General features: G+C 41.6%; 1 protein-coding gene across 4 annotated transcripts in view; it reads right to left on the reverse strand.

Annotated features, from left to right (window-relative positions):
* MAPKBP1 (mitogen-activated protein kinase binding protein 1) overlaps positions 1–27,977 on the reverse strand; it is a 152,000-nt gene that overhangs the window by 84,003 nt on the left and 40,020 nt on the right. For all 4 annotated transcript variants that reach the window (XM_089521897.1, XM_089521900.1, XM_089521899.1 and 1 more), the window contains exon 2: positions 23,504–23,595. In XM_089521897.1, coding sequence (XP_089378023.1) covers positions 23,504–23,595 — 92 coding nt within the window. The remainder of the gene's footprint in view (positions 1–23,503; positions 23,596–27,977) is intronic.

The raw sequence follows: 27,977 nt of genomic DNA on the forward strand, positions 1-27,977 counted from the left end.
GTTGAGCTCCTGTTCCCTCTAGCTCAACCTGGCCAATTGAGACTTCTGATGGGAATAGATCCCAAATCTAAAGCCTGGATTAAATATAACTGCCTTTGACTAATGCAACAAACTACTGAGAGGATTTGACTGACAGAGGAATAGTAGTCCTCTTACAAAAATTATACTGAGGGTGAAGCATAAAATGTAACCAATACAGAATTATAAGTACAGTCGCCTCTCCTAACTCACAGATTTGAGATCCGCGATCTCGAAAATGTGCGGAGGGGTGATCTCTGCTATTTTCAATGGAACGCACCCCATTCCAATCTATGGGGCTTGAATATGCTCAAGCTTCTGTTTTCATGGGGGGTGTCTGGAATGGATCACCTGTGAAAATGGAGGGCCAACTGTAGTAGGTAACCATCATGCAGTACTTAAACTTTATTTTTGGAACAGAAGTGATTCTTACAGAGCTAAGAACAAGCCTCTGGTGGCTTTAGATTTTCCTCTTACACATCAGATCAATCCCGAGCTGGAATACTCTATTACTCACCAAATCAAGGTTTGACCAAAAAATCTTGTTTTGCTGCCTAACTAGAATTGCAAGGAAATATGAGCAGTCAAGTACATGGTATACTACCATGATTAGTTAGGGAGTTAGAGCATTTTGTTTTGTAGGTCACAAATTTGTGCCATATTGCATTTTGTCTTATTTTTTTAAGAACCAAGTGAATTGTGCCATATTTTGTTTTGTTTTTTAACGAAAGCATAAAACAAATCATAAGCAGATCCAGCTCTTTGAATTCCTATACATTTATACTTGTGGTATTCTTTATGTATTCCTATGGTAACACACATTTTATTTCCCAAATGCCAGGGAAACTGACTATAGTGCTCTGGTCTATTATGGAAACTGAGAGGGAAAAAAGTGAATAGGAGCAACCAATGTGTCATCAGTACAACGTCGTGCTGATCCATGTACTGTTTATCTGATATGCAGCAAGCAACTCAGAATTATGCAGTTCTACATTCCATAATTTTTTTGTAATCTATACAATCAAATGCTTTGCTGTAGTCTATGAAATACATGCTGATTCTTATTTGGAATTCTTTAGTGTGTTCCATTAGCAATTGTACATTTGCAATGTGGTCCCTAGTACCCCTTCCTTTTGTGAATCCTGCTTGCATGTCTGAAATTTCTCTCTCCATTATATGTATGGTTGGAGTCTATGCTGTAGAATTTTGAGCATTATTTTGCTTGCATGTGAGATCAGTGCTATTGTCCTATAGTTGCTGCAGTCTTTTGTATCTCCTTTCTTGTGGATTGATATGTATATCAAGCATTTTCAGTCTGTTGGCCACCGCTTTGTTTTCGGTATTTGTTGGCATATTTCAGTTAGCATAAAGTTGTATGTCTGTAGGCACTGTAGCAGTTCAACTGGGATATCATCTATTCCCTGTGATTTATTTTTTCCCATTTCATTTATTCCAGATCCCACTTCACTTCTCAGAATTTGGGGTTCATCTTCATATGGCTCCTCATTCCAAATATCATTCATTCCCTCATCTCTTTTGTATAATGTTATACAGTTTTGTATAACTATAATTTGAAACTGATTGTTTTACTTCCACCTCAATCCACAGGGAGAGGCGGGAAATATAATAATAATAATAATAATAATAATAATAATATCATCATGTGTATTGCCTCCGGCGTCTTTTTATTTCTTATTATTCCTGTATTGTGTTCTTTTTTTCTCCACAGAGCATCCCTGTCCCTCGGTTTGAACATGGCTTTAATTTCTCAAATGTTTTGATATAGGTCTCTCATTCTTCCCTCTTTGTTGTTGTCTTCTATTTCTCTGCATTGGTCATTGTAGTATTTCTCCTTATCCCTGCGTGTCAGGCATTGAACAGTTGTGTTCAAACTTCTGGCTTTGTTCCTATCTCCCTTTGCTTTTGCTTTTCTCCTTTCTTTTTTTGCATGAAGTGTGTCATCTGTCATCCATTGTTTCTTATCTTTCTTTTTGGCCACTGCTAGTGTTTTCTTGCATTCGTCCTTAATTATGTCCTTGACTTCTGTCCACAGTTCTGCAGGTTCCCAGTCAATTATACTCAGTAGTTCAAATCTGTTCCTTACAGTATCTTTGAATTCACCTGAAATGTTATTCAGGTCATATTTTGGTATAATGATGATTTTTGCTTTCTTCTTCAGCTGAACTCTACCTTTTTTATGAGCAGTTTGTGCTGGGTGCTATCAGTACGCTGATGACACCCAAATCTATTTCTCCATGTCTCATTCGTCGGCCTCGAATTCTAATGGCATCTCTTCTCTCAATGAATGTCTTCGGGCGGTAATGGGCTGGATGAGGAAAAACAGATTGAAGCTGAATCCGAACAAGACGGAGGTGCTCACGGTAGCGGCCCCGAAACCAAGAATTGGGTTGCAACCACCAGTCCTGGACGGGGTCACACTCTCCTCTAGTGACTGTGTTCGTAGTCTGGGGGTGCTCCTTGACTCGTCGCTCCTGATGATAGATCAGGTTAATGCGACCATCAGGAGCGCCTGTTATCAGCTTCGGCTGATACGCCAGCTGCGCCCTTTTCTGGAAGTAAGGGATCTCGAGACTGTTGTGCACGCGCTGGTAACCTCACGCCTTGACTTCTGTAATGCACTCTACATGGGGCTACCCCTGTGCTTGACTCGGAAATTACAGCTGGTTCAAAACATGGCAGCCAGGCTTGTGTCAGGAACATCCAGAAGGGACCATATCACTCCGGTTTTGAGGTCCCTCCACTGGCTGCCTATTGGTTTCCGGGCCCAGTACAAGGTGTTGGTTATTACCTTTAAAGCCCTAAATGGCTTGCGTCCAAGCTATCTCAGAGACCGCCTCTTCCCATACAATCCTCCCCGCGCTCTCCGGTCCTCTGGGAGGAACTTGTTGCAGCCTCAAAAATCGAGGTTTGCGGTGACCTCCCGGAGGGCTTTCTCTGTTGTCGCCCCCAGGCTCTGGAACAACCTACCGGACGAGATCCGTCAATTAACATCTTTGGACAGCTTCAAAAAGGCTGTCAAGACGGATTTCTTCAGGCAGGCCTTCCCAGACTGAAATATCCCGGCCTCAGGATCTCAGGATCTCCCCCCTCCTCAGTAATGTCTCCAAAGCCCCTTTTTCTTTAGAACTGAAGTTGAAGTGGTTTGTTGGTTGCTATTATTTTGTTTAATTTATTGTTATTTTAACTAGTTATTGTGGTTTTAAATTAGATATGTTGTTTAATAACTTTTTAAGGGGGGAGGGAAATTTGTTGTTTTTATGCTGTATGTTATTTTAATGTTGTAAACCACCCAGATTGGTTCGCCACAGGGCGGTATATAAATAAAAATTTATTATTATTATATATTATTATTTGTGGTCTGTGCCACAATCAGCTCCTGGTCTGGTTTTGGCCACAAGGCTAGATTTTCTCCATCTTCTACTTCTAATTATGTAGTCTGTTTTTTTGTATTTATCATGTGGTGATGTCCAGGTGTATAATCTTCTATCTGTTTGTATGAAGCAGGTACTGTATTTGCAATGAATACACTATTGGCCTCACAAAATTCTATCAGATGCTCTCCTGCTTTATTACTTGTTCCCAGTCCAAATCTTCCTATTGTTTATTCTTGTTATTTGTTGCCAACTTTAGCATTCAACTCGCCAATGATTAGTGTGAAATCTTGTGATGGTATGCTGCCAATTTCAAAATCTCTCAATTTCCTCTTCATTTGTGGTTCATGCATATACCTGGATTATTGTGATGTTTATAGGTTTACCTTGAAGCCTTATTGATAATAATTCGACCTTTGTCGATCCTTAGTTACAAAATGTGTAACTAAGTACACTGTACTGGGGATAATGCATTGTATCCTAATGTTTATGTGTAATTTTAACAGAAGGCCATACCATTTCCTCTTGTTTTTTCACTTCCTGAATAATTACTGTATAGTTGTCTGAGTGAAAGTGACCCATTCCTGTCCATTTTAACTAACTCACTCATAGTTTTGCTATATTCATGTGTTCCATTTCCTTCTTTACTATGTCTAGTATTCCCTGGCTCATGCTTCTCATGTGCCATGTTCCAATTACATGTGTAGTGTTGCTTCTAATAATGCTCGTTTTATTGGACATGTTTTCTGTCTGGCCTCTCCATCTCTAATTGTTGGTTTTTGAGCTATCTCACATAAAGGGTCTTCTTGGTGAAATAGTCTCGTAAGGAGGGACACCTTTTGCCTCCTTTCGCCCAGTGCTGACAAGTGTCAGCTATGCTGACACTACTGTTCTCTCTGTGAGAGTTGACTTTAGTGTCACCCACCACTATTGCTGCAGCCCAGTAGCTGTGCCTATATGTTATGCCCGTTAGTCCCTCCTTCAATTCTCTTTTCCTTTTTACACTCCTAGATGTTTTCCCTCCTTCCCTCAATTCTCTTTTCCCTTTCCTTTTTACACTTCTACAGTAGATGTTTTTCCCATCCTCCCCTCCTCCTGCTTTGTCCCCATCAGTGGCATCAGTAGCCTTCTAGTCTACTTGTTGGGGAGGGCCTTGATGTTCCTGGGCTGCGGTGTTGAAGTCTGGTTCCCAATACGCAAATAGGTCAGGCAAAGCTGCATCCTATCACCCTACTTGTTTAACTTATATGCTGAAAACATAATAAGAAAAGCAGAATTAGAAACAGAAAAAGGAGGAGTTAAGATAGGAGGAAGCCACATTAACAACCTAAAGTATGGAGACAACACCACAATATTATAATATTCAGGAATTCAAACAGCTAATAAGGAAGGTCAAAGAGGAATGTACAAAAACAGGTCTGATGTTGAACATACGGAAAACAAAAATAATGACCACAGAAGAAATACACAAATTCAATCTAAATGCAGTATCGCTGGCATTTAACTCACCTGAAGCTTTCTAAAATATATAAAAACGTAAGCCCAAAATGTTGGAAATGTGGGAAGGAACAGGGATCATTCATACATATGTGGTGGTACCGTGACTTCGCCAGAAAATATTGGATACAAGTACATGGAAAGATGCAATTGATATTAAACTGTAAATTTAAATTTGAACCCTAACTGCTCTTATTGAATATGATTTTAGATGTTAATTTGGAGAATGCTCATGGGAAATTATTATTTTATATGATTTCTGCAGCCAGAATGGTTTATGCAACTCACTGGAAGGGTGCTGCTCAACCCACATGGAAAGATTGGATTATAAAACTTCTTGATTTCATGCAAATGGACAGACTTACCAGTTATGTCAAAAATCTCAATTGGGAAAAGACCAAGAAAATATGGAACCCGTTAGTGTCCTTTATTTGTGTTGAAAACATAGCCTCTAATTTTGAATGGTAATATGGTTGATTTAGTAATCTTGACATATAATATTGTGGGCTAAAAAATAAGTTCAAAGTATATACATAAGATAGTGAGTCCAATCACGATTTTGGTTCTTTATTTACCTCCTCTTCAAGGGGCTGTAGAGAACCTAGTTAAGCAAGGAGTGAAGGTAAAGAGAATTTGATTTGAATGTATTAATGGTCAAAGCCTGGCAACTTTGTGTCTCGCTGTCCTCTTGGAAGTCAATTTGTCTTGTTATATGTTAGTTCGTAATAGGTTAGTTTGTTAAATTGTCAATAATTAGTTATGTGTTTGTTACATGTTTGATTTTGTATTTTTGATGTTGTGTGTTTTTTATTCTTATCTATAAAATATTTGAATAAAGATTAATTAAAAAACAAACAAATTCAATCTAGACAACAGGAAATTGAAATAGTTAAAGAATTCCCATATCTAGGATCAAACATTGACCAGAATGGAGACCAAGAAGCTTACCGCACTGGGCTTCAGGGACGTTCTCAGAACAGCCCAGCAGGAAACGGAATGAGTGGGGGACAGATTTTACCGATTTTAACAGACCCAGGAGGACCTGTGCGGTAAGCTTCTAAGTCAAGAAATAAGAAGAAGACTAGGAATGGGAAGGACAGCTAAGAAAGAACTGGAAAAGATACTGAAGAGCAAAGACATATAACTGAGCACTAAAGTGAGAATTGTTCAGGTCATTGTATTCCCGATTACCATGTACAGATGTGAGAGCTGGACGGTGAAAGAAGCAGACAAAAAGAAAACCAACTCATTTGAAATGTGAGCAGAGTACTGGAGAAGAGTACTTAGAATACCATGGAGAGTCAAGAAGAGAAACAAATGGGTTCTTGAACAGATCAGACCAGGGTTCTCCTTGGAATCAAAGATGATCAAGTTGAGACTATCGTACTTTGCCACATAATGAAAAGGCATGGATCACTAGAAAAAAAAACAATAATGCTAGGAAAGGTAGAGGGTAAAGAGAGAAAGACCACAAACCAGATGGATAGACTTGATCGGGGGGGGGGGGGGGGGTTATGGGCAAGGGCTTGCAGGATCTGGGCAAGGCATTGGAAGATAGGGATTCTTGAAGATGTTTCATCCACGAGTCGCCATGAGCTGGAACTGACTTGAGGGCAGATAACAACAACAAACTTGAGAAATCATACCATGTACAAGCTTATTCAAACTGATGAAGTACAGATTTCTTTTCATAGGTGTAGTGTACAAAAGCATTAAGCAAAACAGAACAAACAAAAAGATGAATACCAAACTACATGTCCTATAATCTAGGCAAGCTGAGTAAATTCTAGGAGTTGCAGTCCATCACTGATGGAAGGCACCTGGTTGCTCAGAAAAGTTCCTTTTGGGAACTGTAATATCCATAATCCCCCAAACAAAATGGCCAAGGCCTGAGAAAACCCAAAAAATAACAATTCCAAGACCACAGTTCAGTGTTACAGAAAAGTGGGGCCACTGAGTTATTTTCATCTCAAATGTTATGGGGAAAATTTTCACAATGGCCCTCAAGGGGAAAAAGAAACCAACTGATTCAGACAGTTGGCTTGAAATGCAGAGCTGCTTCACCATTAGAACATTTACCAGAAATAAAAACATGTGTGATTTTTTTGTAGTTATTGTTAAAGTGGTAATAGTAGTAGCTATGGTAGTGACAGCAGCAGCAGCAGCAGCGGAGTTGCCTGATTTAAACATTTAAAATGTATTTAAATTGGCACTGAGTATGTAATCTGTATTGAATTCTCTGTGAGGTGTCTGCTTTGTGATATGACACTCTCACTCAAGCAAAATATACATCTGTTTCCTTGGGGGTTTTTTTGCTGTGCAAGATATTACTTTTGTGAAGTATTAACAGTAAGTAACATGAAGTGCTCACAAGGCTTTTAAGACTTATGGAATATGTATCCTTATCTACAAACGTGCTGCACACATCTTAAAACTTGGCTAAGATACCATTTTTTCCATCTATCTGATCCTTCATATTTTGCCCATTATGCAATTCATTATCTACCGTACGTACCAGGAAAGCTGAAAACGGCAAGATTCTGAAGGGAAAGAAGCAAGGAAATTTGGAGGCCAGGGTGGGGACACAACAATACCATGGACTTACTACATAGGCACATGCAGCTAAAAGAAACTGGATGAAGAAATGAAAAGACCATAACTGGGGAGGCAAAGGAAGAAAAGGAGGAAAAGAAACAGAACTCTTCAACATTCATTCAGTTCATAGTTAACTCTTCTGTATGAATATTCCTTGCCTAGGAAAACCCTGCAAAAGTTCATGAGGTTGCTGTAAGTTGACATGAGACTTGAAGGTGTGTGTACACACACACACACGCACACACACACACACACACAGAGAGAGAGAGAGAGAGAGAGAGTTCATCTGTATATGTGCTAAGCAGATTTCTGGCTGGATTTACACTGAGCCCTTCCCAATCCTGCCACCCCACCCCCCTGCTTTGGCTGTGACACAGATGGCTGTCATTTTCTGGCTGGCTTGGCTGGTGACTGACCTACTAAGTACCTCCTAAGCTTAGCAAAAGCAGATCCTGGAAGTCCATGACTCAGGGGAAAAGAGCTGCCCAAGTTTGGAAGGCTTATACCAAGCAAGACAAACTAAATCATTTTTAGAAAGGAAAATTGGGCAAGGAAAGAGGGTGGAAAGATTGCATGGTACTCCATGCTCTGCTCAGCAGTTCTGCAGTTCCTGCTGATGAAAGCACGTAGATAATAGGGGAAAATCTTGCACTTTCAACGTCCAGTGGGTGTACACCAACAATTTGCTTTGAGGTAACACACAGTCCATGTCCTAAAACCACCACCCCTCTCCAAGGGAAGTCATATTGAAGCTCAATTTGAAGATTCAATGTAGACTTGATAACAGAGGTGTTGGGGAGTGGGGATGAGTGGCTGAAGATTGCTAGATTATCCCCTGCCAACACAGACCCCCTCTTTTTTAGGGGTTGATTGCTGTTTTTATTATTGGGGAGAGGGGTGACGTTTGGGGGTTTTTTAATTGTAATTTTTAATGGTTTGATGCTTTATTTATACTGTTGGAATCTGCTTTGATTCCTTTGTGAAAAAGTGGAATACAAATAAATATTATTAGTAGTAGTAGTAGTAGGGCAGGACCCCCTGGGGTGGCATGAGAGTTGCTCAAGGGGGAGGTACAAGATTGAAGGCTCTGATCCCTCTTCCTTCCTTCTCTTTCCAAACTTTTTATACATAAATTTTACCCATGAATTGAGTTAAATATTGAATTTATTTAAATAAAACTGTTCTTATTCAAACAATGTTGTTTCCTTATATTATTATTATTATTATTATTATTAAACTTTATTTCTATAGTGCTGTAATTATACACAGCGCTGTACAAAGTCGGTAAAATTAGGAGTAAATAAAAGCCTGCCCAAGGCGTACATTCTAAGATAATAACAATTAAAAGAGGAATAGATAAAATTACCATATAGAAAGGAAAAAACAGATTAAAAACATCAAATATCAAACAAATCACATCACATCAAATATTGTCAGACAGCCAGATAACAATCACAGATTCCCTGAGAACGCTTCCCTAAACAATATGGTTTTCAGCTCAGCTTTAAAGCTAGTTAGGGAAGTGATGAGCCGTGCATGCAGAGGAAGAAGGTTCCAGGAATGAGGGGCAGCTAGAGAGAAGGGACGGATCCGGGACGGGGCAGAGGAGATCCCGGGTTGAGAGAGGAGATTTTGGCTACCAGAGCGGAGAGTGCGAGTAGGGATGTAGGGAGAGAGAAGATCAGTTAAATAAAGAGGGGCCAGCCCATGCAGGGCTTTAAAGGTGAGTAGCAAAAGTTTGTACCTGATGCGGAAAGGAAGAGGGAGCCAGTGAAGGGAAGACAACAGAGGGGAGACATGATCATAACGGCGAGCGAGTGAAATAATGCGTGCAGCTGAATGCTGAACAGAAATTAATGGGTGGAGGTGAGAGAGAGAGGAAGCCCTGCCAGGAGGAGGTTACAGTAGTCCAATCGTGAGACCACTAGGGCATGGACCAGTGTCTTTGCGGTAGAAGCTGAGAGATATGGACGGATTTTGGCGATATTATAGAGAAAAAATCTACAGACTTTGGCTGTAGTCTGGATCTGTGGGATAAATGACAAAGAGGAGTCAAAGATGAAACCGAGACTGCGGGCTTCCTGGACCGGCTGGATCGAGATATTATTGATGGAAATAGAAAAGGAATAGTGAAGGGTGGGCTTAGGAGGGAAAACACAAAGCTCAGTCTTGGACATATTGAGCTTCAGACGCCGATGGTGCATCCAGTGGGAGACAGCTGTTAAACAGGATGACACTTGCTGCTCTAGCTCTGGTGAAAGATTAGGGGTGGAAAGGTACAGCTGGGTATCATCGGCGTAAAGATGGTAGGAGAAACCAAAAGAACTGATAAGTTTGCCAAGGGAGACTGTGTATAAAGAGAACAGAAGGGGACCCAAAACAGAGCCCTGAGGAACTCCAACAGATAAGGGGACAGAAGACGAGGTCTGACCACCCGAGACCACTGAAAAAGATCGATCTGACAAGTAAGATGTGAACCACTCGAGAACAAGGCCCGAGAAACCAAGGTCAGAGAGTACATCTATTAGGAGACAGTGGTCCACGGTGTCGAAGGCCGCAGACAGATCGAGTAGGACAAGGATAGAATAAAGGCCATTCGCCTTGGCCCGCAAAAGATCATTTGAGATCTTAGTAAGGGCCGTCTCTGTGGAGTGCCGTGGGCGAAAACCAGACTGGAAGGGATCCAGAATGGAGTTGGTTTCAAGAAACTCAAGACAGCGTGAATAGACGACTCGTTCCAACACCTTGGAGAGAAAAGGAAGAAGAGAGATTGGACGATAGCTAGCCAAGGAAGAGGGGTCGAGAGAGGGTTTTTTCAGGATAGGGGAAACTAAGGCATGTTTGAAGACTGAGGGGAAGGAACCTGAAGAGAGAGAGAGATTAAAGATATAGAGGAGGGAGGGTAACAAAGAGGGGGCTATAGAGATTAGAAGACGAGAAGGAAGTGGGTCAAGAGAACAGGTGGTAGGTTTGGATGAGTTCAGCAGCGAAGAGAGTTCTTCCAAAGAAACAGGAGGAAACACAGAGAGTTTATTAGTAGGAGGGGTGAGGAGATTAGTGGTGGGAGCCAAATCAAGAAGAGTTAACTCAGAACGAATGGTAGTGATCTTTGTAATGAAGTAGTTGGCGAAGTCGGAGGGAGAGAATAGTGGAGAGACGGAGGGAGGAGAGGGTTTTAACAGTGTGTTGAAACAGGAGAACAAGCGCTGCGGGCGCCTCTCGTTGGCGCAGATCAATGATTTGAAGTAGTCTTGTTTTGCCATCGACAGGGCGCGTGAAAAGGATAAAAGAACGAACTTAAAATGGATAAAGTCAGCCCACTCCCTGGACTTTCTCCAGAGACGTTCGGCTGCTCGGGAGCAGGACTGGAGAAATCTAACAGTGGGAGTGATCCAGGGCTGAGGCCTAGTCGTAGAGGAAGAGGAGGACACGCGCGTAGATACTGGGGCAAAGCTGTCAAGAGTTGAAGAGAGAGTAGAATTCAGTAATTCAATACAATGGGCCCTTGGTATCCACTGGTGTTTGGTTCCAGGACTCCTCGTGGATACCAACATCCATGGATGATCAAGTCCCACTAAATACAATGGATAGGAAAATGGTGTCTCTTATATAAAATGGCAAAATCAAGGTTTGCTTTTTGGAACATATATTCAAACCATGGATATTGAGGACTGACTTTATGAATAATAATATACGTGAATATCAGGATAAAAAACACATTAAATAAACAAAATATTTTATTCATATACTACATTGGGGGGAGGGGGGGAGAGAAGTCTGCAAGTAGATGTAAAGGAGAGTCTCAAGGGTAAAAAGTTTGATTATCACAGGGTCAGGCTGAGAAGAGATTGGCTTAAGGATATCCAGTGAATTTAATGGCTCACAGGAGACTCATGGATCTCCCAAGCCCTAATTAACACTCTAACCATGCAGTTTCTTACACCAATGAGCTTACTGGGAGCCAGAATGGTTAAAACAGCCATCTCGCCTTCTCCACCTGAACAGAACAGTACAAAGGCACACAGATCTCATGTACTTTGGCCATAATGTCCTAATGCCAGAAGATGAACGTCACACATATGTGTAAGTGTTATACTTTTAACACTTCTTTCTGACCTAAAAAAATACTTCCCTCAACAAACGTCTAGTCACATACGAGCAAACATATTGCAAAATATCAAAGTGCACTAATGGCCATGACAGTGACAGTGATCTCAGTGTACACATATTGACAGATATAAATAATGGTTTGAATTGCACTCTGGAAACACAGAATAAAACAAATTAGGTTCTGAGCCCTGTCAACTCCCCTCAGCAACCTCCACATCACTTCTCTCATGGGTCTTCACAATCAGGTTTTTTTCAGCAGCTTCAAGACTCCCAAATGTACCTCCTCCCCTTGCATGCCTCGTTCTCTCTTTGTTCTCCCTGTCAGCTATCCTGCTTCTGAATCTTCTCCCATTTCTCTCGCCTCAAGGCCTTTGTATTCATCTTCCTCCTCAGGCCCAAGAAAACACTGAAAATTGAAACAAACACAAGTACTCTTCCCAAACACACCAAATATGCACTTGTTCTACTCACTCACCAAACCATTTTAGAGAGATCTTGTAACACCTTTGAGACTAACTGAAAGAAAGAAGTTTAGTCTCAAAGATGCTATAAGATCTATCTACATACTGATTCCACAGACTAGCACAGCATATCTTTGAATTCAAACCATTTTTGGTTTCTCTTAAATGTAGCCTCATCAAAACTGTTAGAGAAAACTACTGCTGAATTACTTCCCCATGGTGTCTTTCTCTCATATACAAACACACACACACACACACCCCACACACATTCCTATCCTCTATCTCTAATCTATGGATGTGCTTCTTAAGCTATCTGACATAGGATCCCAGCAGGATTTTCCCCAGTGTGCCAGGGTCCATATTTATGTCCAATGATGTAAATTTTTCTTTTCTTTTCTTTTCCTTCCTGAAGGTAATTGCATACCCTCAACCGATAGCTCATGGACTAGAAATGATCCGTGGTCCATTACTTTGAGCAGAACTGGCCTATGGCATTTGCATTGTACAAAACTGATGCAACATTGAAAAGGGAAATAAACAGCACTAGTTTTCATGATAAACTGGAGAGGTTGAGTGAGGAAGAAAGGAAATATATACTGTATATACTCATGTATAAAGCAATTTTAGTCAAAAAATTGACTGCAAAAATCTAGGTCGACTTATCCACGGATTGATGTAAATACAGTCATCCCTCTGGATTCGCAGCTTTGGGATTCACAGATTGGTTATTTGTGAGGCGCTAGCTGTGTGCACAAGCACTCCTCCCTCTCCGTCCTTCCCAGGCTTTTCCCCGTCAGTGAGGGAAAAGGTGATGACGGAGGGAACAGCCAGGAGGATGTGCACACACAGTTAGGGACTCGGGAATAACCACGCTTCCTCAAGCCTTCGGATTGAAGAAGGAAGCAGCCAGCGCACCCTCCTTCCTTCACTCCCAAGGTCTGAGAGAGGTCCCCGGACTTCTCTCAAGCCTTGGAATAGAAGGAGGAAGTGGTCAAAGCATCCTCCTTCCTTTGCTCCCAAGGTTTGGGAGAGTTCTCTCAACCTCTCTCAAGCCTTGGGACTGAAGGAGGAAGCGGCCAGCACACGCTTCCCTGCCTTCCAGTGCCTCAAATAGCTTCCTAGAGCTGTTTTAGGCTTTTGAAGGGAAACACGTGCACGCACTATTTCCCCCCCCCCCATTATTCACAAATTTTTCAGATTCACGGGGGTCCTTCACTCCTAACCCCCGTGAATGCAGAGGGAAGACTGTACAATGCCTTAACTCTTATTAAAAAGGGTTAATCTCCTGTTGAAAGGCAAGAGTGAAATCTGAGTGCTAGAAGCACTGACCTCCCTCTACTTTCTCTTCCATCCAGCCTTTAGTGTGAGCCAAAACAGTTATGCCTGTCATAATTTTGTAGGGTCCTTGGCACTGTTTTCCTTTGCTTCATCATTTAAATCTTAACCAGGAAACATGTCCGGAAAACGGACTTCATTGAGTGTATTTACCTGACCCTGAAGACCAGAAACAGTCTGGGGATTCTGTTGGTCTACCGGCCACCCCGTGCGCTAACATACTCCCTGGCCGAGCTGACACAACTGGTCTCAGAGCTGGTGTTGGAGTCCCCGAGGCTTCTTGTCCTGGGGGACCTCAACATCCCCTCCGAGGCCAGTCATGTTCCAACAGGTGCAGCTCGGGAGTTCATGGCTACCATGACTGCCATGGGCCTGTCTCAACTGGTCTCGGGCCCCACCCATCGTGCTGGTAATACCTTCGATGTCGTCTTCAGTACGGACATGGATACTCCGTAGGCAGAGGTATCTAATATCTCTGCCCTGTCATGGACAGACCATTTCCTGGTTGAGGTTCGGCTTAAGGCTTCTACCTATAGCCCTCCCGGGGTTGGAGGACCTATTAGGCCGGTCCACCCTCGAAGGCTGATGGAACCCAAAAGATTCCAAGAAGCCCTAGAGGGGTATATGGTTGGAACTGACGGCAACTCTGTTGATGCCCTGACTAACATCTGGGAGACTGATCTCTCCAGGGCTATACACAGTATCGCTCCCAAGTGTCCTTTCCGGCCTGCTTCCAAAAAACAACCCTGGTATACGGAAGATCTCAAGGAAAGGAAGTGGGCTGTGCAACGACTAGAGTGCAACTGGCGAAGACATCAGCACTTAGCCGACAAGGCACTCCTAGAGTCTCTTTTGAAGGCCTATGGAGTGGCAATAAGTGCAGCTAAACATTCGTTTTATGCTGCACGTATTGCGTCCGCAGAGTCGCGTCCGGCAGAGCTGTTCAGGGTAGTGAGGGAGCTAACTCATCTGCCCCCACCCTTGAACCCTATTTTAGAGCCAACAAAAGCCTGCTGTGACAAATTTAACAACTTCTTCGCAGATAAAATCTCTCAGATAAGGGCTGATCTCGACGCCAGTGATTATTCAGAACCAAGAAGAGAGGTGTCCAGAGCTTCCGTGGACTCTGTTAAACTGGATCATTTTGAGTTTGTTAGTACCGAGGAAGTGGACAAGATCCTTGGAAGCGTTGGGAAGACGACATGCTCTCTCGATCCCTGCCCCTCATGGCTAGCAGCTCGGGGGGGGGGGGGGGGGTCTGCGGTGACAACCTTGTTGCACCATATAATTAATACATCTCTAAGAGAGGGACAGTTTCCATCTTCACTGAAATTAGCAGTTGTAAAACCTCTGCTGAAAAAAACCTCCTTAGACCCCCTGATTCATAATAACTATCAACCTGTATCACTGCTGCCTTTTTTGGGAAAGGTGATCGAGAGAGCGGTTGCCTTCCAGCTCCAGGCACTCTTGGATGAAATGGATTTTCTAGACCCATTTCAAACCGGCTTCTAGGTGGGCTATGGAGTTGAGACTGCCATGGTCGCCTTAGTCGATGATCTCCATCTGGGCATGGGCAGGGGAAGCGTGTCCCTGTTAGTGCTTTTGGACATCTCAGCAGCTTTCGATACCATTGACCACGGTATCCTTCTGGAACGCCTGAGGGAGTTAGGTATCGGGGGCACTGCGCTCCAGTGGTTCCGTTCCTACCTCTCGGGCAGATTCCAGATGGTGCAGCTGGGGGACGTTTGCTCCAATAAGAGGGCGCTTACATCTGGTGTCCCCCAAGGAGCTATTCTGTCCCCCATGCTATTCAACATTTACATGAAACCGCTGGGAGAGATCATCTGGAGTCACGGGGCGCGGTGTTATCAGTACGCTGATGACACCCAAATATACTTCTCTGTGTCTCCGACTGATGCAGTGACTAGGGATGGCATCCCTCCTCTAAATGCCTGCTTGGAGTTGGTAATGGGCTGGATGAGGGAAAACAAACTCAGCCTGAATCCAGAGAAAACGGAAGTACTGGTGATAGGTTCATCAGGCCCGGGTAGTGGAATTTGTCCACCTGTCCTGAATGGGGTCACGCTCCCCCTGAAGGACTCGGTTCGCAGTCTGGGGGTGCTTCTGGACTCATCGCTCCAATTGACATCTCAACTGGATGGGACAGTCAGAAGCGCTTGTTATCAGCTTCGGCTGATACGCCAGCTGCGACCCTACCTGGATCGAAGGGACCTTGAAACTGTAGTACACACTCTGGTAACCTCTCGATTGGATTTCTGTAATGCGCTCTACATGGGGCAACCCTTGTACCAAACCCGGAAGCTGCAGATAGTGTAAAACATGCCAGCGAGATTGGTCGCTGGTGGTTCCAGGCCAGACCATATAACACCTATTTTGAAAGATCTCCATTGGCTGCCTATTTGCTTCCGGGCACAATACAAGGTGTTGGTTATTACCTATAAAGCCCTAAATGGCTTGGGCCCAGGGTACTTGGAGGACCGCCTCTCCCCATACAATCCGCCCCACACACTCAGGTCTGCAGGGAAAAACTTGCTGGAGGTCCCAACTGCGCATTATGTGAGGACCTCGCAACGGGCCTTTTCAATCTCGGCCCCGAGAATATGGAATAATCTCCCTGATGAGCTCCGCTCCACATCTTTGGACTTGTTTAAGAAGAATCTCAAGACCTTCTTCTTTTCTCAAGCTTTCCCCCCATAAGATGTGACTTTGGTTTCCCCCCTCTATTTGGTAACGACTCTGGCTATGGTTTTCTGGATTCCCCTACTCAGCTACTCAAGTATTAGTTTTATACGCTGTTTTATATCTTGTTTTATCTGTTTTATTGATTATTGTAATTTTATCTGGATTTGTATGCTGCTTTGATCTGAATTGGAAAAGCGGGATAGAAATAAACTTTTATTGTTGTTATTGTTGTTGTTGTTGTTGCATGTCTCTAAGTTTTACCCTTGACTTATCCAAGGGTCATATCAAAATCCATAATTTTGCCCCCAAAACCTCAACTTATACATGAGGTCAACTTATAGTCGAGTATATACGGTCATCTTAAACATCCTATTTTACTCCGTAGTAAAGTCTTGAATTGCACAGTACAGAGGAGAACAATCCCATGTAACATTCACTAATGTGTCAGTAAAAACTTAAATGGCAGGAAATAGAAGCCAGTTACTTCCCAGTGAGCAGGAGAGCCTAATTTTTATGCAAGGCAGAATCCTGTCCTCCTTTTTACAGGTTGCTGGAACAAAACTAGGGAGTCTACCAGGTTATTTTATAAGCTGTCATTTAGGGCTTGTCCTTTCTACAAGGAAAAGAGACCAATGGGCTGATCATCAACTTAGGAGAATGGTGTCTTGTGGAAGGCAACAGCTTTCCAAAAGAGAAAAGTTTGCTGTTTCCATTTTTTAAAAGATATATATACACGTATATAAACATATATGAATTAAGATAAACAAACTAAGGGGAGTCATAATCAAATCATATGGCATGGGTCTCAAACGGACATACAATTTTCTCCCCTTTTCCCCTTTGTACTGTTCAGCAGTAATCTCAGTGGATTTCTGAGTTTTGTTTTACTTCTTGTTTCTAGGATACAGAATCTCAGCAGCAACGTCAACAAAACATACACACACGTACATACGAATGAGGCTGAATGGGAGAAACTGGGAAAGGGCAACCAGAGATCACTTGCCTGCTAAAATGAAATATTATTTAAAATAAATCAAAGTAACTTAAGATCTTTCACCTTCACCATACCTGAATACCCACTCTCAGTGGTGTGACACCTGAAGAAGCAACTGCATGAAGCTGCTTATTCCTTTCATGGCCTGGTTTTTGCCATACAGCATCAAGAAACAAGGCAGGAGAGAAGGCATCCAAGGAGAGGTCTGAGTCCTGTAACTGCGTTCTCCAATAAAGGCATTGGAAAATAGGTGCTACAGAGCACATAGACCAAGGCAAATCAAAAAGCAGTTCAGAGCCATATGCAGCTCTTTAACACATCAGATGCTGCTCTTGAGCCAACACAAGTGTCCCACATTTTGTGGCTCCTAGAAAACTCCACAAGGCAGTGACACACCAAGGCAATCCCTGCTATTTTCAGTCACTTGAGCTGCAGGTACTGCTTACAGTAGAGGGGAAGCCTCTGGCATAAAGGGGAGAGAGAAGTAACTGAGGAGACAGTAACATAGAGGTTGCAAGAGAGAGAAAGAGGAGGAGACCTCCCAAGAAAAAATGGAAGTAGAGGAGGCACAATGAACTAGAGGTATGGGTGGCATGGAAAGGAAGAGAGAGCTGCTGAAGAAATGTGAATGGCAAACAGAAGATAAGGGAAGTGGGCTCAATCTAACAGGGTATATACATGGCAAAGAGAGATTAAAAAGAGATGCTGTTTCCAAGGCCTGGAGAAAACTGAGAAGCAATTGTTGCCCCTATTCTCCTTTAGAATACTCAATGCCACTTTGCAGGAGTCAGGACCTGAAAGCAATGGATCTTTCCTAACTACCCACACCCCGTTCCCTTCTGCTTCACCTTTGCTCTGCAGGCCTCGGCGAGAAACGTGGTAAGTTTTCAAGGATTTCTCCCATTTTTACCGTATCCTGGGAGGTGAAGGGGGGGGGGATCACATTTGCATTCCTCTTCATCCTTTATCTGCTGTTCTCACCTTTAGTCCCCAATTTTTGGCCGATCTTCCTTGCCAAGCTAAAAAACCCTGTGTGATCCCCATTTCCTTCACCTGCCAGAAGGACACAAACACCTTCCTGAAACAACAGAATGCACACACCTCACTGCAAGAATGAAGAAAGGAAAGATGGAAGGAACTTTCCTATAGAAAAACCTGAGAAATAACAGAGCTGCAAAATGCTCCCAATCCTTTGAAGCAGAAGTTTGCAGAGCAATATCTAGAAGAAAGATGTGGTATTTGCTGAGTGAGAGCCAAAGTCTGACCATGGCCTGTTACAGACTGCCAGAATAAAGCTGCTTCGGGTCTCTTTGGAGGTATGCTGTTTAAATGATGCATGCATCCTAAGAATCCGGAAGCTGCACCAAAGCTGCACTCCAATGCTTAGGAATGGAGTGTGGCTTTGGCGCAACTTCCGGACTCTTAGGACCCATGCATCATCTAAATAGCATACTTCCAAAAAGACTCGAAGCAGCTTTATTTTGGCAGTGTGTAACAGGCCAAAGTTACTTTTTTTACTACAGCTCTAAATCAGAATGGCTCCAGTCACCATGAATGTAGAACCTGGCAGACATAGATCTGTAACTAACAGCAAAAAGGCAACCTGTCATCTACTTAGTTCTCTATTCTCACCCCCAGATCTTCAGCTTTCACCTGCAGAACAAGGTAAATGCTCAAACACTGACACTCCAACTAAGATCCACAAGATCTGGTAAGGCAAACATTCCTCTATCCCTGTGTATATTTAAAACTGCTCTCTTAGGGAGCAAGGGCTCACTGTGACCTCATGCACCACAACATTCATTTAAGACACTTATTATCTTCCAGTACTTGGCAAAGGAAAAAGTACACTGTGTATACAATGACTAACGATAGCTTAAGATGTTCACTTGAACTACAGGTCCAAACTTCAGTCACGGCATAAAGGCAGGACAGTCGGATTCTGAAGATGACCAAAGAGAATCAAATATTCAAAGGAAACTGCAGCTCGCAACCAGCTGGTTTTACTGGCCTAGAAACTCCCTCTTAACATTTCTCAGTTAAGACAAACCACATGCAAATTTGGTTTAATAGGACATAGAGTTTATTCTGGAACAAGCCAATTCAACTGAAGCCAAAATGCCATCCAAGTAACACAGTCCTCAGACACTTAAGAAAAGGTTAAATAAAATTAATTCAAAATCAAATTGCCTAGTGTTGGTGAGATCTCTCATGAGATATGAGTATTTGCAGTTTTTGCAGGAGATACGTTATGTTGCCAGTTAAATGGTACTTCCAAAGTATTACGCAGCAAAAATAAAGGCCTCTTACATAACTTAGGCTCTTTGGCTGGAACTGCAAGAGAGTTGAATCTAAGGGCAGATTTAGCTAAATATTGGGTCAACTAGCAGAATATCAGAATATGAAAATATCAGAATCAAAATATATGTAAGAGCTACAAAGAAGCCATCCATGCAGTGCACATTCTGCACAACTCCATGCCAGTGAAATGTGTATCACTTCAGGAGGAATAAGCATCTAGCATATTTCACACCCCACTGCCAAAGATTTTTATTTGTGTATGTGTATTTTTTGTAAGGGAGGCCTTAGAACATAAACTCAAAAAACCAAGTGAACTAGTGATGCCAAGTCTATCTGTCTGTCTTTCTTTTGCATACTGCCAAGAAGGTATAAATCTCCTGAGAACAAGATAAAAAAACAAACAAACTGATCTTGCAACCCAATTAGATCTGCAAACTGTTTTCCTCATATGTTTTGGGGCCTATCAATGCATAAAGATATAAACTGGAAACAGAGCACTGTCTTGAAAGTGGTAAATGGTATCAAAATCACAGAATAGCCAATCAAACTTGCCAGTAGCTCTTAAAACAAGAATACAGACCCCGGCTTCCCAAGAAATCCCCAAACCTATACAATGTTCCATCTCCTCTCTGGCACGAGAATCCTACCAAATTATTTAGCTTCTCAACTTATCAGAGGACAGCAATCTTTAAAAGTTTATGCCAAATGAAATCTGCTAGTCTTTAAAGTGCTGCAAAATTTGTTTGGCTGCAACAGACTAACACAGCTATCCCTCTGGAAACCTGTGTGATTTGGCTCAGGATTGGCATATGCTGTTCTCATCTTTTTGTAAAGCCACTAGAAAAATGGGTTGGTTGGTTTTAACAGAGAAACATGAAACATTTCTGAGGAGTTTGAGGGAAGGAAATCCCTCTTATTCATCTGACAGGAAGTGTGCAGCAGAATTTTTCAGTTTTTCTAGGTTTTTAGTTTTTCTAAGTCATCTTTTTACATAGTATAAGATGCATAGTAATCACACACCACCATCTTATCAAATAGGAATAAAAGATTGCTATCATTCTACTACAAAACAAAATGTTATGCAACAAGAGGAACTCATACACTTTTAATCAAGAGAGAATTAAAAGAAAATACTATTGATTTAAAGCTTAGAGTAGAAGAGTGAATGCACTATCCCCTCCCGACATGACTTACTGAATTTTCACTGACATTTTTTTTAAAAAGAAACCTACTCTAAATAACAAGGCTAGGAATAACAGGGACATTTTCATAACAGTGAAAATATTTTATTTTCAGGTAATACAGTAATATTTAGTGTAAACATTAAAGCAAATCATCAAGAAAAGCAAAAGGACAATAACAAGGAATACTGACTGATTGTATATTCAAAACAGGGAACATTCCACCTTATATTGCTATGCATAAAATCCATCTAATTTATTTTTTTAAAAACCATCCTGCAGCAAGAGCAAAGCATACCAGAATCATTAGCTCCTCAAAGACACAAAAAAGAGAAACCCAGCATTGCTTCCAAGCAAACCATCTAAGGTTTCCAAGAGTTTTGTGGCTGAGGAGGGAGGTTGCAGTATGTTCTCTTTGTAGTGTCAATTGACCCTGGCTTATTTTGCCTTTGTTGCTGAGCTCTCTTTCATCTTCTACGTGTTTAGAAAGAAAGCCAAGTTGTTTGGACTAAATCCCTGTTTGACCTTCACAAATAAGTATTAAAATTCATTTAGCTTCCTTTCAAACTCCAAAAGAGCCCCCAAAATTTATATGGAAGGTATCTCTCAAGTGACACATCCAAGTTTGCCCTAAGTACAATCAATTTAAAATTCACCTGGCAGCCCTTGTTTAAGAAATACAGAACAGTTAAGAAGAGCTGGAATAACAATGTAGTAGACATTATTCAGCTTGTGCAAAGAAGACCTAAGGTGACTGGGTTTTTTATTACAACAGAAGAGGCAAACAGAAGATTCTGATTACAACAGAAGAGGCAAACCAGCTAGATTGGACAAAGGAGACATAATTTTAAAGCCATCAGAAGTGCCAAGCCTTTTTCTTAGATCTATTTCTCAGATTCTGCAGTCTGTTCTCTGGACTTCTTGTGGGGGGAGTTCTCATCTTTCTGACAAACTGTGCAGTAGCTCATTGAAAGCTACACAGATAAAATACTGCTAAGGACTACAAATAAGCTTTTGAAATACACAGTGGCAAAAATCCTTCTTTGGGTCAGTTTTAGAATTGGGAACATGCCAAGCCCAGCTATGACAAAAATGACGGATGAGCTCCTCTCATTACAGCTCCATTGTTGCCAAACCAGAAGTTTTCTAAGCCTGGCTTCAATTTCTTTTCTTTCTACAGCAAAATTAATTATGGCCACCCACTCATACTGGACAAATATCCACCGTAGACTAGAATTGCTATTAAGCATTCAGCAATACTTTCTTCCTCTACTTGTGTTCCTATTCTGCTAAATACACTATACAAATAAATGAAAGCATTTTGCCTTTGAGACTTCTAATGTAACTAGCCAACAACTGCCTTTTCTAGAGGTTTTCTTGCATGTTTCAGTTTAGACATACGCCCTTACCCTCTTTGCTTTTCTCTCATAAAGATGCATAGAGTGCATCAAGTCAATGAAAACTTAGTAAGGGATCTTTGGGGCTCTTGAATACCTGCCAGTTTGTCCAAACCTTCTCCTGCATTGCATTGCACCAGGATAGGCAACCTGTGGCCAGCTGGACAACAGTTCCCTCCACTTCTCACCACTGTCTATCTTTGCTGGAAGTTGGAATTGCGCAATATCTGGAATTCAAATCTAACAACATCTGGAAAAAGTCACTCCAGAGGTTCCACTCCAGAGCAGGATGTGAAGGGCACCTATTCAGTTCTGCTGTCAACCTCCTCAGGACTTCATAGGAAAAAGGTAGAGGGAGGGTTCTTCCTCATAAGTGGTAGGGATTCAAAGCTACTGAGATTCCTGCTAATGTGACAAGTGCTAGAGTAAGAACCTCTCACCAATGAAACTCATTGAAAGCCTTGGGCCATTTGCTCTCTCTTAGTCCAACTCAATCTTTTGAAAATTACCATTTTGTGCTACAACTTCCAGGACCTCGCTAGCTGCTGGTGGGTCAATCCTACACAGGAGGAGTCCAAAAAGTAACTTTCTTAAGCTCTGCTCACAGATATGTTAGGAGGATAAAAATGAATATACACTGCATGTACTGTATAGTATTAGATATAGTATTGTATAGACTGTATGTAGTGTATATTGACTGCCTTTTAATCATGTAAGCCGCTTTGATTGCTCTTGTAGCAGAAAAGTGGGGTATAAATAAAAGTTTTATTTATTTATTATTTAAGAGAACTATATATAGAGAACCTTGAGGAACTTTTGAGCAAAAGTGATAAAATAAATAAATGAATATGAGTCAACAATAAAGATATCATGTGTAAGAGAAGATTTTCTCAATGTGGCTAACAATGGCAGCAAAGTACAGTCATAATTCAAAATAATCTCCAATCTTTATGAGAATAAGCCATTTCAAATTGCCTAGCAGTACCTAGAATATTATTGATATGCTGCCTAAATGGTTAGCAATTTGGGGGCTTTTGAAAAAACAAGGAAAGAAGGGTATAGGCTCCAGGAAAAAAAAATAAGGCAAATAGATCAGGCTGTCTTCCTCTGCAAAGAAGAGAGATCACCATTTGTGAATGTCCACAGCAACCATTTACTTGACATTCTTGGAAAAGCATCTGTTGGTTCATCAGGAGCTAAAAATCAATCTCATTTTCTCTGAGATATATATCCAAGTTCAATAAGCTACAGAATCCAATTATTAAACACACACACACACACACACACTTATCTCAGTGCAAGAGGAAGAATCATAGAAACAAATTTAATTAGCTGGGATGGATAAAGAATATTCCCACCAGCAATGATTTAAACCAACACTACTGACATTCACTATAATTGGAGAGCATTCAGGAGACTCCTATAAAATTCATCATTCCATTACATGACAGATCTAGCAGAAGTTGTACCTTTAGGTTGACAACCTGCCATCATTTAAATACAACTCTCAATGACTCACCCAGCAGGGTAGGCAACAAGTCCACTTTTTGGGTCACAGGCCAGTCCTCTGCCTCCAGAGACAGTGATTCCCAACACTTTTTCCAAGGTGACCTAGTGAATTGAAAAAAGGAAAATGTGATTCAGAGATACAATCAAATTTTCAGGTATCTTCTCCTTAAACCAGGAATGAGAATCAGGGGGCCCTTCAGCTATTGATGAATTGTCATTTCCAGCATTCCTCGCCATTGGCAATGCTGACTAGGACTTCAATAAACTCCCGCTTTTAATATGTAACATTTTAATATTTATTTACACAATGAGTACGACTTCAGTGAACACTAAATGATACAAATGGGCCATACCAGAGAAGGCCCAATCCCACACCTTCATACATAGTATTGCTTCCACTGTTGGGACACAGCAGAAGGCCTCTCCAGCATGTCAACTCATGGCACCTAATGAGCTTCATAGAGTTTTCTTAGTCAAAGAACACATAGAGGTGGCTTTGCTAGTTCATTTCTCTGAAATATAGTGCCTGATAAAAAGCTACAGATTGTCAAGTTGTTTGTGACTGTAGGGGATGGTGCTCATCTCTGATACTAAGCCAAGGGAGCCAGTGTTGTCAAAGACAACCCATGGTCATATAGCCAGCATGACTGCACAGGATGCTGTTACCTTCTCACCAAAGTGCTACCCATTTATCAACTTGCACTTTTACATTTACTGCTAGGTTGGCAGAAGCTGGGACTAGTGATGGGAGCTCACTCCATCACGTGGCACTTGGCTCTCAAACTGCCAACCTTGTGATCATCAGAGTCAGCATTTTAACTGATGAGTCACCATGTCCATGTACCTGATCATCTCTCCTTAAACTACAAATACCAGGATTTGATAGGATGGAACCATGTCAGTCAATAGTGAATAACAGTATTACATTTATGTAGTGTAAAAAGGCCCATTATCCTTGTTCAACAAAGGCCGTAGCTTGCAGGACATCCAAGCTGATCCCAGGTATTGAGACTCAAGTCCTCCAGTAACAGAAATGGATCAATGAGTACTTCCAATTTAAGCATCTGAACCCTCAAGGGAATACAATACTATCTAGGGCAGGTCATTTATCCAATTCCTGGACCAGAGAACCACCAGTTCATAGAGCCTTCATTCGACAGAGCCTTATTGAGATTCGATTTGTTTATTGGCCCTCATCTTGCCTGTTACAATATCAAGGCCCCTGAACAGCCCGTACAGACACCAGTGGCAAGGATTTGCCAGTGCTCTTTCTCCTTCACTTGTACTGAGTGACTTTTGTGACCCTTACTGAATGTACACATGTATTATTTCTCTCATACTTCACCAAGCCATTATTTTATTCGGCTGAATGTTGACTCTCTTGTTTGTAGTTACAGTAATTGATCATATCTTTAGTTAAGTCTCCAAAAAGCCTGCAGGGATGGGTGATACATTTATAAATCTTCCTAAATGTAATTAGCCACCCTGTAGAAATTCCAGCCTTCCAAAAGAGGAAAGCCTCTCACACACACCCTTACAAACAACCTGCAGGGCACACCTAAATAAGACCGTGGGAGCACATTGCACAGATTTACTCACAAAGACACCTGATTATAACTGGGTTTCTCTCCAGCAAGATCATTTCCCATCCCCATAGAATTTCTTAAGACTCCCATTCGCATATTAATAATTTGGCTGGATTGCTTCAGATCCATAGTAGTGGCCTAAAGGGTTCACCCATCATGTTATTAAGTCATTTCTCTCTGTGTGAGAGACGGATGCCTTAAGGAAGGTAGGGTTTGTTAACAGTCCCTCCCTGCCTCAAATTGAGTATCTCTTTGGAAATATGTCCTTCAGAAAATCAAAACACAAGCATTTTCCTATAGTAGAAGTTTATAAGATAGAACTTTCTGGATAGAATGCAAGTAGAACTGATCCTACAGAACCAAGAGGAAGAAGCTGCCAAGGAAAAAGAAGAGGACTGTAATGGTGAAGAAACATTCTGGAGAAAGTCACTGTCAGGAGCAGAGTGTACAGAAGGGATTCCAAACCTCTCCAACTAAGCAATCACTACCTTCATCTTCATGAGGACAGCAGTAGTGAAGATGTTCAAACAGGAAACCAGCAACAAGAAATATCTCATGCCAGGAAAGGAGTCAAGATAACCACCAAACACAAGACGAAAAGAAAGGTGCTGGTGGATGGGGACTCACTGCTCAGGTGTATAGAGGCACCTGTATGCCAGCCAGACAAAACAAATCAGGAAGCGTACTAGGGCATGTATCCAGGATGTCACTGACCACTTGCAAAAACTCACCAAGAACTCAGATCAGTTCCCCTTTCTTCTTATTTAAGTGGGCATCAATTATTTTGCCAAAAACACCTTTGAGATTACCTCTGACTGTGAAGCTTTGGGCAGGAAGCTGAAGGGCTTTGAAGCACAGGTGCTCTTCTTGTCAATTTTGCAAGTGAAGGATAGATTACACAAGGATAGGGAGATACAGTCGGCCCTAGTTATCCACAGGGATAACTGTGGATAACCCTAGGTTGATGCCATAATCCATAGATGCTTGAGTTCCATTGTCTCCAATGGCCATGCAGCCACACCACCATTAAAGACAATGGAACTTCAATGAGGGTATGTGCACATGGCCATGCTGCCATTAGGGACAGCCCCTGCTGTCCCCAGTAGCAGCTTGTGCACGCAGCCACACCACCATTAGAGACAATGGGACTTATTGTCCCTAATAGTGGCACAACCGCATACATGTACTGCCACTGGGGACAACGTGGACTTGCCATTTATACATGGTTGAATCCATAGATGGCAAGTCTATGATACCAAGGGCCAACTGTACCAAAAGTGAATGATTGGATATGTAGACAGTGCAGACAGGAAACATTTGATTTCTAGGACCATAGTCTTCACTTCTTAGACAGAGGACTATGTACTGGCTTCCTATGAGCTGTAATTTACCAAGTATGGGAAGAATGCCTCTGGTAGTAGCAAGTATGATCAAGAGGGCTTCAAGGATTAGAGATGATAGCTCATATACCAGTTCAAAGGCAAGCTCTAAACACAAGGATGTGAATTCTAGAGGAAAAGCTGAGGTTGAGAATAGGATTCACAGAAACAATAACAGTAAATTAGTAGGTGAGAACAAACAAAGCTTCAAATTTCTATACACCAGCACACAGAGTTTCAGAAACAAATAAGATGAACTTGATGACCTAGTGCAGGAAGATAAATATGACTCATAGGCATAACAGGAACCTGATGGGATGACTCCCATGATTATATTATATCTGAAGGTTAACAAATTCAAAAAGAATACATGTGGGAGTAAAGGAGAGGGAGTAATGTTATAAGTCAAAGACAAATTCAGTTGTACAGTAATCCATGAAAATGATCAGAGTCAACAAGTTGTAAACATTTGGGTAAAAATGAATAGAGAAAGAAATGCAAGCAATATTGTGGTAAGAGGATAAATTTCAGAAACAAATCTCAGTAATCTCAAAGATGCAAGAATTAGTAGTTATGGGGGACTTCAATTACATAGATATCTTCTGGGAGACTAATTGCTGAGCATAGACTGTTCAACAAATTCCGATGTACCTTGCAGATAATTTCCTATTTCAAAAGGGAGTGGTAGGAACAAGGGAATTGGCAGTCCTGTACTTGCATCCATGGATTCTGCATCCAAGGATTCAACAAATCATGGTTACAACATATTGACATACACAAAAATTCTTTAAAAGAAACCTTAATCTTGCTGTTTTATATAAGGGATGGACTGGGGATTAAACAACCTGTTGTGTGAAATGCATAGCATGCAATGAAAATTTGCTTCCTTTTTCACTGGTAAATTAAGCACACCATGTGCACATGTGGGATTTAGACATTTCCTTTATCTGGTTTTTCCCCATATCTGTCCCTTAATGAAGTGGGGGAGATCACTGATAACCTCCAAACAACTGCATCAGAAGAACAGAATCAGAACTTTTTGATCCCCTTTAATCAGACATGTAGAAAGGAGCAAGTTCCATCTCCTTTAATTAGTTTGAGTCATCACTGCAACAGCAAAACAGCCAGTGTCACTGTTTCAGATGGGTGTCAATGGGATCCCTCTATCATTCAATCTATTCAGATTTTGAATGATTTGGTGGAATGCACTGATTTGTATTTTACAACTGCTGAGTTTAACAAAATAGCTTCTCCATCCTTGAGTCTTTAAAAAAACCTCTTTCTAAAAAACAGTAAAAAGGGCGATTCATTCCATCACATTGGTCCATGCAATCAACTATGTGGATGTTATGTTTTGTTACCTTTAAAACAAATGTGATGTGAACCAGACAGCCTGCCTAAGGGGGAGCCAGCTGCCATTTTCAAAACTGCGTGGGTACATTTTCAATGGTAAGAAATAGCTTATAGTCTTTCACCACTTTACAAAAAATCTGCCTCACTGTAATATGCAACCATTGGA

The sequence above is a fragment of the Sceloporus occidentalis genome, unplaced genomic scaffold (assembly GCF_023333645.1).
Source record: "Sceloporus occidentalis isolate IW3139 unplaced genomic scaffold, rSceOcc1.0.p SCAF_4, whole genome shotgun sequence".
In the NCBI taxonomy this organism is placed as follows: domain Eukaryota; kingdom Metazoa; phylum Chordata; class Lepidosauria; order Squamata; family Phrynosomatidae; genus Sceloporus; species Sceloporus occidentalis.